Here is a 12,764-nt window from a genome sequence, read left to right on the forward strand (position 1 = left end):
TGTATGAGGACAGTGAGACAGGGTTGAGGCATGCAGCAGGAGTGATAGATGGGTTCAATGTGGGAGTGGGACTACATCGGCTGTGAACATCTTCTTGTTCGCAAAGGTCAGGCAGGAGTCTCTGTGGGCTATGACGTTTGCAGAAGACTTTGTGGTGTGTAGGGAGAGTGGGGAACAGGTGGAGGAGAGCCTGGAGAGGTGGAGGTATGCTCTGAAGAGAAGAGGAACGAAAGACAGAATATATGTGCGGGAATAAGAGGGACACAGGTGTAACAGTGAAGCTGCAGGGAGCAGAGGTAGTGAAGGTGGATGAGTTCTTGTAAACCATCCACACTGCGCAAGAGAGGTGAAGATAAGAGTGCAGGCAGGGTGGAGTGGGTGGGGATGAGTGTCAGGGGTGATTTGTGAGAGAAGGATAACAGATGGTAGTGAGACCTGCTGTGATGTATGGTTTGGAGGCAGTGGCACTGACAGAAGGCTGTGCTGAAGATGCTCAGATTTTCATTGGGAGTGAGCACGCACATATATTTGTATGTACATATGTATACATATATATATATATATATATGTGTGTATAGATATGTCTATATACACACACATATATATAGTTTGTTCATTAAAAGCTGTTCTAAACACTTTAAAACACTTGTCTGTTGCTACAGATCCACCCCTTTTTTTTCTCCAGCAGTTTCCCACAGAGACACTTGATCAAAATCGCAATTTACAAGTTTGTGCGTGTTTTCCGTTGAGGGTCACGTCTCCCACGAGGCTCTTTTTCCATTCAATTTCTGGGGTATGTAGTAATTTGCATAATACATGAACGTGTTAAGGATCTAATCAATATTCCTGGTTTAGCTGAAGGATGTAGTAGTATTTTTACTTTACCTCCACACCATCCTCCACCTGCCTGCATGATGAATACCCAGGCTTCCGGTTATGCAAATTCAACTCTGCCCAGCTTGAAGAAGAAAGGACTCTAATACTGGCTCAATAAGAAAAACAGATCACCTTCAAAATGGTATTTACTATTAATAATATTTTTTTGTCTAATAATGATTAAGATTTCTGCAGTATTTTATGTGATTTAGCCTTCTGAACATCACCGTAAAAGCTGCTACGCATCCACTTTGATTGACTGGAAGCAAACTAAGTCTCAGGTTTTGCACTATCATGGCAACAAGTTTGAGGATTTTAAATTGTAAATGTTTCTTGGTTGCTAGGTTTATTTAATCACAGCCAACTGGTTGTTGCTCCAACCTTGTGAGCTGGACTCAGGCTTACAAATATTCTTAAAAAGTCTTAAAAAGCTTAATTAAAAATGACATGTTGTCCTATTAGTGCAAACATTAAATACTAATGGAGGCAATTTTAACAAAGAAAAGCAAAACTGACACCAAAGAGAGAAGGCAAGAATAGATCAAAAGATATCAAGTACTCTAAGTATTTGCTGGATTTTCACACACATCCATCTCTGGGGTTTACAGAGACTGTTCTGAAAAAGAGAAAATATCCAATAAGCAGCAGTTCTCTGGATTAAAATGCCTTGTTGATGTCAGAGGTCAGAGGAGAATAGCCAGACTGCATTGAGCTCACAGGAATGCAACAATAACTCTGGTAACCAGGAGAAGAGCATCTCTGAATGCACATGTTGAACCTTGAAGCAGATGGGCAGATGGGCAGTAGCAGCAAGAGAGAGGCAAAAAACAAAGGCTGAGAAACCTTTATAAACTTTCAATACACAAATTGACCAATACAGGAAAAATAAAAACACAAGTCACATAAAGACTTCACTAAAACTAGCAACTCTGGTACTAAGTACTTGCAACATACGTTATTATTATTATTATTATTATTATTATTATTATTATTATTATATGTAAGTTCTGACTGTGACTTGCTCACACACTGAAAGCAGCATTAGGTGCTTGTACTCCTTTTCTCTGTGGGCACGTGACTGGTTTGGGGGGATTTTTGTGGATTAGACCGCTTTAAGTGTTTAGAAGAGACAAATAAAACTAGAATAGTGTGTTTAAATGTAGCACAAAGCTTTCCATAGGAAGGGGGATACAGAATTAAATGATAATCTGTGGCTTCATGACTACAAGCAAGCTCACACTGATATTTAATATGATATTATAATTTTACAGCCAGTTTAAAGCAAGAAGAAGCACCGACACAAACTATAAATTATTATTCTTCAGAATGAGGATTCATGGGAAGTGAAAATGTGAGGTTATTAGTCTAAATACGCAGAGCCAGTTTTGAGTTTCGAGTTAAACCCTGCAGCAGGCCCGTGAAACAGCCACCAGCCGTACTGAAAAACGAAGACGCAGCAAAATGTGAGCGAAAATGTGCCCATCCTTTCATGCACTTATCCCCGTTTTACCTCAGAGCCATTTCCTCTGTAACTCGATAGGAAACCGTAATGCTTGTAATAAAGTCGCTCACAGAGTTGCTCGGAGGAAAGTTTTGCAGACTTGGGACACTCCAACGCGCACACTCACGCCCTCTGGCTCAGTGTGTGAGGTGCCACATCGAGACGGAACATAAGTGTCGGAAAGTGCGCATCATGCTGCTGATCCTGCTGCAGTTGTTGGTTTTTGCGTCTTGTGCTCCTCCGCGATGCGACCCGAAGTTTCGAGGTAAACTTTCTGCACTTTTTGCGATAACAAACTTTATGCTGATGTGCGCATCTGGACCTGCTGCGCAAAAACTGGACAGGACGTCACGTGCAGGCTGTGGACTATTCTTGATTCAGAAGCTCATTTTTGTTCAATTAGACTTGTGAAAAATTCTTGTATGTAACTTTTAAAAAACCTAAAGCTACAGGATGAGTGAGCTGAATTAGATGGTGACAGATCTAAAGTCTGACAGATGGTGTTAATGTTTTAGATGGAAGCAAGTTTAATGAATACGATTTATAGTCGTGGAAAATGTGATCCTCGAGGGACTTAATGATTCTTTGTACACTGACTGGCTTTATAGAGAGTTGTTGAAGCAAGCACAGTGTTCTGTAGGCCACACTGTAGCATTTACAAAAACCACCCTGCCATCTAGTGTCTACCAAGTGTCAGCTAATGGCATGCTGGTATGTCTTGCAGGACAGTGCAAGCCAATAATAGAAGAAAAACGTAAGTACCCATGGGCTTAAAGCAAGAAAAGTGTCATGCATGTGCTGTTTGCTATCTTGCTTTTCTGTACACTTTCTAATTTCTAACCAATCAGTCTTTTGTGCCTCTAACACTGGACAAAATCAATCCTCAAAGCCCCCCTTTTCCCCCCCTTAATATGCCAAGTGACTGCAACAGGACTGTTTTTCACAACAAACAGGAGGAGATTATAAATGATAGTGGGTGTAGTTTTAGTGGAATCTGTCCCCAAAGCCATAAAATCATTGAGTATTTTTAGATGATCGATGGCAGCATGAAATATTCAAATTCTAATTTCCAGAGATAATAGAAATATTTAGGACTAGATGATTGAGGACGGCACAGTGAAGCTCATGATTAAGTGCTGCAACAGATGGAGATACACGTCTTGACCTGTTACTTTCTAAGCTGATCCCTGATCTGTCTTCATTGTGGAATTTTTCTACTCAGCCAAATGCACAGATCTAATGCTGTCCTACTGCGATGACATGCCCTACGCTCAAACCATGTTCCCAAACATCCTCGGTCACAAGACTCGTGAGGATGCTGAAGCTGGCGCTGAGTACCTCCTCATCAGCGTGGCTGAATCTCTGCTGGGCGGAGATTGTAACCCAGAGATTCGCATGCTGGGCTGCTCAGTGTTGGCCCCACGTTGTGAGAAGGAGAAGGTGCTGAAGCCGTGCCGCAGCACGTGTGAAGCCGTGCGCAGAAGATGCAGTCGCACGTTTGACAAGATACAGATGGCCTGGCCCTACTTCCTTGACTGCGATCGCTTCTTTGTCAGTGACCAAGAGGGATGTTATGACCCCCTGGAGGGCCTCAGAGGTGAGATATAATCACAGCATACTGTCATTATGTTGACCTTTGTTGACCTGAATTGGCCTTAGTCTTGGCTGTGGCTGATGACATCCGTGTAAATGTTTTAAATACTGACATTAGCTTCTTTTTTCCACCTGAAAAAAAGAGCAACTAAAATAAAAAGCAGGCATGAAAATTTCAGCAGTGCACTCCTTCTCCTAAACACATTTTCTGAAGGCATCTGGTTTGCAGACATGCTTATGTGGCTCACTTTAAGATATAGCCTAACTGGAACGCCTTACTTCCCCTATAAACTGTCACTAATGCTTGATCCTGTGGTTATATTCTGGTGTTTTTATTGGCAGTGGCTTTATAAACAACCCACAGTGAACCACAGAAAGGCACACATTGCTAAATCATATCTTACCCAAATAGCTGAAAAGTCTTTATAGTAAAAAATAAAACACAAAAACAATAACAGACCCAAATATGTATTGTGCTACCACTCTTTGCAGCTCCATGTGTGAACCAGATGAGCCTGTGAACAGCAGCAACTTCTGCACAGACACATGGAACCAATTTGAGTAGTTAAGTTGTGTCATTTCAACATTTATAGACAGTATAATGTGTACATTTTATGAAGTGTATGCAGGTAGTGCTTTTTAAATTGTTCCAAAACTTTCATGAAGCACAGTCTGGTAGCAGGTTAGACTGATATCAGTATAAGACCTCCAGCTGTTCTTCTTTCACTGTGTATCATATTAGGACAGTAACATTCACGAGGGCGACTAAAGGCCTGCGTTAACAGTGTTCTCCTGAATGCACCATTATAAACATAACTATATCATCTTAAATAATAAAACAACGACACTACAAGCTGTAGCAGATACTGCAATACATTCTTAAGTTTGGACTCCCCTCACGGGCCTCTCAGTTCTTTGGTCCGCTGCCTGACATCGTCTTACTCCTTTATTTTGCAGCAGTGAAGCTAACTTTACTTCTATCACGCAGCACAATAAAACTTAATGTTTGTAGGCAGACGGAGTCAGTGTTTGTGGTGCAATGTGATTGGTTGATTTCCTCATGTGTCATTTCAAAAATCCGGATAATATTAAATCTTCTCATTTAGAATCATTACATAAATGTAAAAACATAATTCGGGTGCGGTATACTAGGGACCGATATTGGCTCATATCAGTATTTATAAAGGCCGATAAATAAAAATTTTGAAAAAGTGGAAACGAGAGAAACAATCAACCACAACATGATGTTACATAATGTATCCACCAGAGGGCACTCAAATGCAACAACAAGCTGATCCAAGCAGAGGCATTTGGTAGTGCTAGCACAAAACTTAAGCGAAATAATTCGCAAACCTCAACTCTACTAATTTATTTTGCCGACCTTCATCAGAGGCTCAAACACAATGGAGGTCATACTATTTATACACAGAGGTGCATCTTCTTCAGATTGAATGAAAGAATGAAAGAAGACTACATTGTCAACAAGGATTCCCTAAATAACTACAGATAACAAACATGATGGAAATCTGTTTGGGTTTTTGAAATCACTAAATATCTGCATCAGTCTTAAAATGTAAAATTTCCATATTGGCCAAGCATACACTATGTATCGCGGTTAGACAAAGTTTTCTAATGATAATCTTCCACTTTCTATTGAGATAAATTAGCAATACAGTAGTATCAATTATCAATATATTTATAAAACCTGCAGTTTGTCTTGGGTTGTTTGTCTTTGTACTATGATTTTTTGTTATATGATTGTCTTGTGCTACTCTGTGATTTCCACCCTTTAAATTGTATCTATGCAAAGACATATTAGGGAAAAAGAAAGGGCCTCAGAGGTGTGGGTGCATGTACCATTTGGGATGATTTCTCCGCAATATGACACGCAGGAAGTGTTTACATAAACCATCTGTAACTGATAATGTAGCCAGCAGCTCTGTGTTGCAGTCATAGATGTTAAAGTTTTTGTATAATACAGTTTTACACTGCATAAATCATGTTTTTTAAACCAGTAGTGAAAGGTTTTACAGCCTTTCTAGGTCTGGTCTCAGCTGGTGTCAGAAATAAGTGTGAATCCTAAAATCAGGGCAGACTTGTACAGACTTTGGGGGGAGGGGCAGGGTGGCGGTTGAAATAAACACTTCTAACTAATTATAGATTTGAAGTGCTTCAACTTTTTCTCCTTTAGATTTCTGTTGCAAACTGCAATATTTATACCCTGGAAAACCTTACACAAATAAGGATCGTACTTCCATTTGAGGTAGGTGAGATAGAACAAGTCATTGTTAAACCAGCTTCACCTAACAGCCCCCAAAAAGAGGGTGTTAAAACCCACTGTGATAATATAGTGTGTCTGTTTTGGGACCTTACTCTGTGTGCATACATGAAAAGCTGGTTGTGGGATGAGCAACAGAACTGGCATTGATTGAAAAGATGAGCTGGAGTGGTGAAGGGTTGCAAAGCAGCTTGCAGAGCAGCTTGCAGATTTCCAGTAACTATGTTTGTCTCTACAGGGCAGGAGGAAGAAGAAGCTGCTGATGGCCTGGATATTCTACTCACTGCGGACTCTCCTGACACTTTGCAGTTCACCTATCATTCCAACACTGACCTGATCAGTGTCTTAAAGAAGACCGAGGAGCAGTGCTCCGGCATAGCCCGGACCTACAGCATAGGCCGCAGTATGGAGGGCAGAGAGCTGCTTGTGATCGAGTTCTCTAACAATCCCGGAGAGCATGAACTACGTAAGTCAGGCTCCTCAGTCTTCATAAGGTCTGCTTTCTTTTCTCTTACAAATGTAGGTAAAACTTAAACGTGGCTCTCTACAGTTGAGCCGGAGGTAAAGTATATTGGGAACATGCACGGAAATGAAGTCCTTGGCCGCCAACTACTCATCTACTTGGCTCAGCACTTGTGCTCAGAGTATTTGCTCGGCAACGAGCGGATTCAGACTCTAATCAACACCACCCGCATCCACATTCTGCCCTCCATGAACCCTGATGGGTATGAGATGGCTGTTTCCGGAGTCAGTGACAATAACTACGATTTTGAGCAGGTGAGCTATTTACAGTTACAAGCAGTAAATATATTGATGTGCAGTTTGAGTCAATAGTTAAGTAATTAGTAATGCATGATTCCCTGCACAGTGCAGCAGAACATCAGCTCTTTAAATTGATGCCCATGAGCACAAAGCCAAACGCTCACCTTACAGAATATATTGTAGTCTGTTATAGCTGATTGGCAATTTCTGTATGACTCATACTACTACTATCTAAAACACATATTATTAATAAGGCAATAATACTTAATCCTCAGGAGGATCAAAGATATGATTCTTGGAACATCGGCCGAAATAACGCCCAGAACATCGACCTGAACAGAAACTTCCCCGACCTGACGTCCATTGTTTACAGCAGACGCAGACAAAAGGGCTACCGCACCGACCACATCCTAATCCCAGACTATTACTGGTTTGGTAAGGTACAGTATAAATCCTTATCCATATATAGTGAATGACACTGCACATACTTTATGAAATAACGAGCTGTGCTGTTACAAACTTTGCCTCTTTACAATAAACTGACTTAATCAGTTAGACCAATAAGAAGTGTTAATGCTGAAATCCAGGTTGCACCGGAGACCTACGCTGTCATGAAGTGGGTCCGCTCCATCCCGTTTGTGCTCTCCGCTAACTTCCATGGTGGAGACTTGGTGGTGTCTTACCCTTATGATCTGTCCAAACACCCACTGGGAGGTGAAATGTTCTGCCCAACCCCAGATGATAAGGTAAAAAGGGTTCTTTGGGAAACTTATAGAGTTAAAGAATAGTTTGTAATAATCAAAAACAAAGTGAAACCTAAACAAATCCTAAAAACCAGGAAATATAAAGGACCTCAATTATTACTGTCATCAGTACGGGTATGAACATGTAGTATATGTTTAGAGGAAGCTGGAAAAAGAATAGACTGTTGACTGTAACCACAGACACTCTGGTTGTTTGATTTGACTTTTTAATCTCTTAACATCTACCAGGTAAATGGTGGGTCAACCAATGCTAAACAAGCATAAACTACAAGATGAAGAGCGTGTCTCTTAAACGTATTACAGTTCTTCCATTATAAGAACAGGTGAAAGTTTTCAGTGTATATATGCCCCTCTTTCTCATGCAAAATTGGGCATCCTTGACTCCTCTCATTGCATCCTAGGCCTCCCAACTCACAAGCAAATAAAAGAGGTGAGGAGTCCTGTGGAGCGAGGAGCTGGGGCAACGGGGATTTTTAAAAAAAGGAGAAAGCCTTTTTAAAGCAGTGTTAATTAAATGATACCTGACATGACTGTATGATAAATATAAACACAAAAGATACAACAGTGCATCCTTTGTGACCGAGTGTGCATCCTCCAGGAGTGCACACTGCTCTATGCTTTTTCATACAGTCACTGGTCAGTTCTGAAAACCTTCTACACCCTTATATTCTTACTTTATGCAATATATCAGTCATGTTTTAATGAGTTAAAGGCTATAAAGTGAAGGACTGATGATGGTGTAGACTACAGCTACTACAACTGTAACGGGACTGGTAAGTAAGGTGTAATATTGAATATTATTTGTATCCCATTTGTGCTCCCATAAAACACTTAATGCAGTGACATGCCTGTTTACTGCTCTTTGAGGCAAGGTAGGAAGCAATGAGTCATCACTAACAACAGAAAACAGATGGCAAAAAAATAGGACAAAACATTATTAAGATCAGCAGACTCTGATTTTTTATTTATGTTTGTTGCCCCGGTAAAACCCTGTGAACATGTGGTTTAAATTAGTGGTTATTTTTTCATCTGAACAAAGGGAGAAACAATTAACCAGTTTTACATTTTGCAGGTTTTCAAATTTATCGCAGCAACTTATGCAAATGCCCATGAAACCATGTCCAATGAAAACGCACGCTGTGGATCGTCTCGTACTCACAGCCAGAAAGGGATCGTTAATGGAGCTCAGTGGTCCAGCTTGGCAGGCGGTGAGTTGGGGGGGAAAAAAACACAAATCCAGAGAAGTAAAATAGATTTCTGAGTCAGGAAGGAAAGTGCTGTTGTCTGCTGAGTCTGCTAGAGGGTGCTGTAAGACCAGTTATGAACCTGTGAGTGTGTTTTTTGGATTTTTGTTTTTTTGTGGTCAGGAATGCAAGACTTCAACTATCTCCACACCAACTGCTTTGAGGTGACTGTGAATGTGGGATGTGATAGATTTCCCCCTGAAGAGGACCTGGCCTTTGCCTGGCATGAAAACCAAGAATCTTTGCTCTCATTTATGGAAGCAGTAAGACTCTTTTAGCACATATCCTGATTTTTGTTGGCCTGGCAGTTCAGCACATGTTAGCAATAGCATACTGAATCTCAAATGATCTATTTGTAAACAACTTTCTTGGGTGTTGGTCCTCAGGCCCATCGTGGCATCAAAGGGATTGTAAAAGATGAAGAGGGAAATGCTATAAAAGGTGCCAGGATATCTGTCAGAGGGATACAGCACGACATTACAACAGGTAATAACTATCACCTGCTAACAAAACATACGCCTTTACAAAAGTTCATTTAGTTATGACATTAGTTTTGTCTCTTAGTCAATTTTTAAGCTCTATATGGCCAACGTGATTTTTATTCAGCAATTCAGACATGTAGCATCTTAAATATTAAAAAGATATGAGCTATAAAGGCAAAAAAGGCATTTTGAGGTAGTTGTCCAGTATAAGTACAACTTCCTGTGTCAGGTTTTTCATAAAACCTATATTAAGCTCATAACAAAGCTCAATAACATTGTTTATTCTGATCACAACCTTCCAAGCACCCTTGAACCATGTTATGAGTGTTACTGTTGCACAGTAAGGCACTTTACAACTTCCCTTAGGGTAAGATGTGTTTGGCCACAAATTCAATAACCAAGTGAGAATCTGAGAAGCATCATATGTAAACACCTTGTCGTGACAGTAAAACAAGATGCAGCATCAAGTAGCCACTAACAGCAGCTCAAAACTTTGAAAATAATTGACAAATCTCAACTTTTTTGTCATATTATCTGAGTAATCTGTTTATTTTAGTTTATTTCTTGTGTTGAGAAAGGTAAAAAATATCTGATATATATGGGGTTTTTTTTCATATTGCCAAATATCGGCACTGGTGTCTGTATTAAAAATCCTATCTAGGCTCTCAAAGTGGAAGTACCTGGAAACCAAATACATATCTTACTTCAACTAAAGTTATTAAGGTCATTGCAGTTCTACAAACACCTACTCCCACAGTTTGTATTACAGGGTTTCTGCAAGTTGTGTAAACACATCTTGATGTGTAAAATGAATATTTCTCTACAAATATATTCGTACTCATGTACTATGTATTCATGTCAATTATAAGCCCAAACACTCAGCCTTTCTCTCTCTGCCCCAGCTGAAAATGGAGACTACTGGCGCCTCCTCACTCCTGGCATCCACATAGTCTCCGCCTCTGTGCAAGGCTACACCAGAGCCACCAAGAAAATCCAGCTGCCCTCTCGCATGAAGACTGCAGGCCGGGTGGACTTTGTGTTGCCGAAAGCGCCTGTGGACTCTGACGCGCAGGAAGAGGACAACGCCATCTCATCCATGGGCACCTACGACAAGTTTGACCCTTACAACCAGTACCAGCGCTACACCCAGATGGCTGATTTGAGCCAGAACCAAGAGGAGAGAGCAGAGAAGCCCTGGTGGTGGAATTACTTTGCTTTGCCTGGAGTACCTTCCCCCACCTGGCTGCTGAAGCAATATTAGAGCTTTAACAAGAGAAGCAAGAAATGAGTCTGTCTTTCTACATTATGCAGAAAAACATGGAAGTGTTACTTTTTACTGATGCTACTCCCGCTTCACAATTTTGCCTTTATGTGCTGTGTCTGGCCCGAAGCCCAAACCTGAATTATAATGTAAACGCCTTACAAGCTTTTGCCTGGACAGTAACATAACTTTAGTTAATGGCCACAATTGAATAAAAAACACGTTAAAAGATTTGACCTGCAGTTTTATAGCACTATTCCACCTGAACTGTTGATATTTTTCATGAATTATTGGCGTATTTAGACCTGACCCCTGACTACTTACAATTACCAAACACAAGATTTCTGATGGCCACTAGGGGGCAAGCTAAACCAACATCTGGCTGAAGTTGCTCCAAACGGTGGTTTCTCCTCAACACAGTGTGCAATTTGTGAAATTGGCGTAAATAGACATGTCATTGAGAATAAATAGTTTTGCATTCATTTCTCTCATTAGTGAGCGTAAGGAAGAACTTGGTTTGTGATATAATCTGTTATTTAAGCGATAAAAAGAAGTTAAAGGTTTTACATTGACTATAAAACAACAATTTACTCACTATACACAACTCTCATGTGTCCAGGATTCTGAAAGTGATCTCATATACAGCGCAGAATAGTAGTTTTCAACTTTTATCATTTTTTTATGCTATTTAGATTTCATGAGTCATGATTCAAATTCAAAAAACACTTTATTTATTCCCCAAGAGGCAATTAAAAACACACCAACAGAACATCAAACAAATATGAACATGAAAGCATCAGTATAACTGACCGATCACAGTTCAGGTACACTGAGCAGGTCAATTATGAAATATAATATTTTATAATTATATTATTACTGTATTACTCCTAAAATGCATTCTTAACCTAAAACCCCTCCACGTGTAGACATGCTGTCCTGCAATAATGTGTATGTCGTTCCACCATTGCTGAATAATTGTTAGACACTTGATGAAGTTATATTCTCCACTTTTCCCACAGAAAATAAACCAAACTTCTTGGAGGGATCCTGACCTCTTGTATAGTTTATTTACAACCAAGCCCGGGGTAATCAGCTGAAACTTCTGTCAGTGTATAGGGTGTATTGCATGTCGACCTTCCTTGGAGGACGAGCGTTGGGTCAAATTAGACCTCATTTCTTTTGGAGTCCATAAATAGTGGCAGACAATAAAGTGCATTACGTAGACTTGTCTACAAACAACAATGGAGGACTAAGCAAGAAGTGCTAAGAAGGCAAATTTGTTACAGCTAAAGAAAAAACAAAACATCCACAACAACAGAATTTCACAGAGAAAAGCACCAAATGGACACTAGATCCCGATAATGAAAAGTATCCCAACCAGAGTAAGGCATGCATTTGCATTGGCAGCCCTGGGGTCCAGTGAAGTCCCAAATCCTATAAACAAAACAGCTCTTAAGAATTTTTATTATGAAAGGTCATGAAAGAAGCATGGGAAAAGCAAATTACCCCCAGATAAAGGTCGAGGAATAGTATTATAAAATCATAGTGAAAAGTCTGCTTAGAGAACTACTTGACCCATGACAAGTCAGTGAAAAAAACACCGGGCTTCTCAGGGGATTTATAAAACACAAACACATGATTTGGCACCAAACTTGGTCAGCCAAACAACAGAGACCTCCATCTACAGGAGAATAGGAAAATACTCCACACTCTCCCAGGATCACATAACCCTGTGTGCAGGGCTTTCAGCACACTGTCAGAGGGCATCAGGATGCCTGCAGGTCCGTGCAGGATGTTACAAATACTGGATTTCATTATGTACCGCACTGGCACTGCAGTACCTCTAACGGTATTGTTTACAGTGATATTGCAATGGTACCTGCAGCAGCATCTATACCACCATATTCATGGTCACATACTGTATATCAAAGTAGTGGGCTTTAAGCTGCAAGCATTGATAACGTTTCCTACTCAGGGTTTGGGGTGGAAGTAGGGGGATGGGG

General features: G+C 40.4%; 1 protein-coding gene across 1 annotated transcript; it reads left to right on the top strand.

The window, feature by feature from the left end:
• The first annotated feature begins 2,425 nt into the window (after positions 1 to 2,425).
• Positions 2,426 to 11,674, top strand: LOC102781619 (carboxypeptidase Z-like). Its single transcript, XM_006807716.3, has 11 exons — positions 2,426 to 2,642; positions 3,102 to 3,131; positions 3,600 to 3,974; positions 6,487 to 6,714; positions 6,799 to 7,025; positions 7,286 to 7,450; positions 7,598 to 7,756; positions 8,847 to 8,982; positions 9,142 to 9,281; positions 9,405 to 9,504; positions 10,403 to 11,674. Exons 1-11 carry the CDS (start codon positions 2,426 to 2,428, stop codon positions 10,759 to 10,761), a joined length of 2,136 nt encoding a protein of 711 aa, XP_006807779.3. The 3' UTR covers positions 10,762 to 11,674.
• The last annotated feature ends 1,090 nt before the right edge of the window (positions 11,675 to 12,764 follow it).

Source organism: Neolamprologus brichardi, chromosome 3 (genome assembly GCF_056152115.1).
Source record: "Neolamprologus brichardi isolate AB-2024 chromosome 3, ASM5615211v1, whole genome shotgun sequence".
Lineage (NCBI taxonomy): Eukaryota > Metazoa > Chordata > Actinopteri > Cichliformes > Cichlidae > Neolamprologus > Neolamprologus brichardi.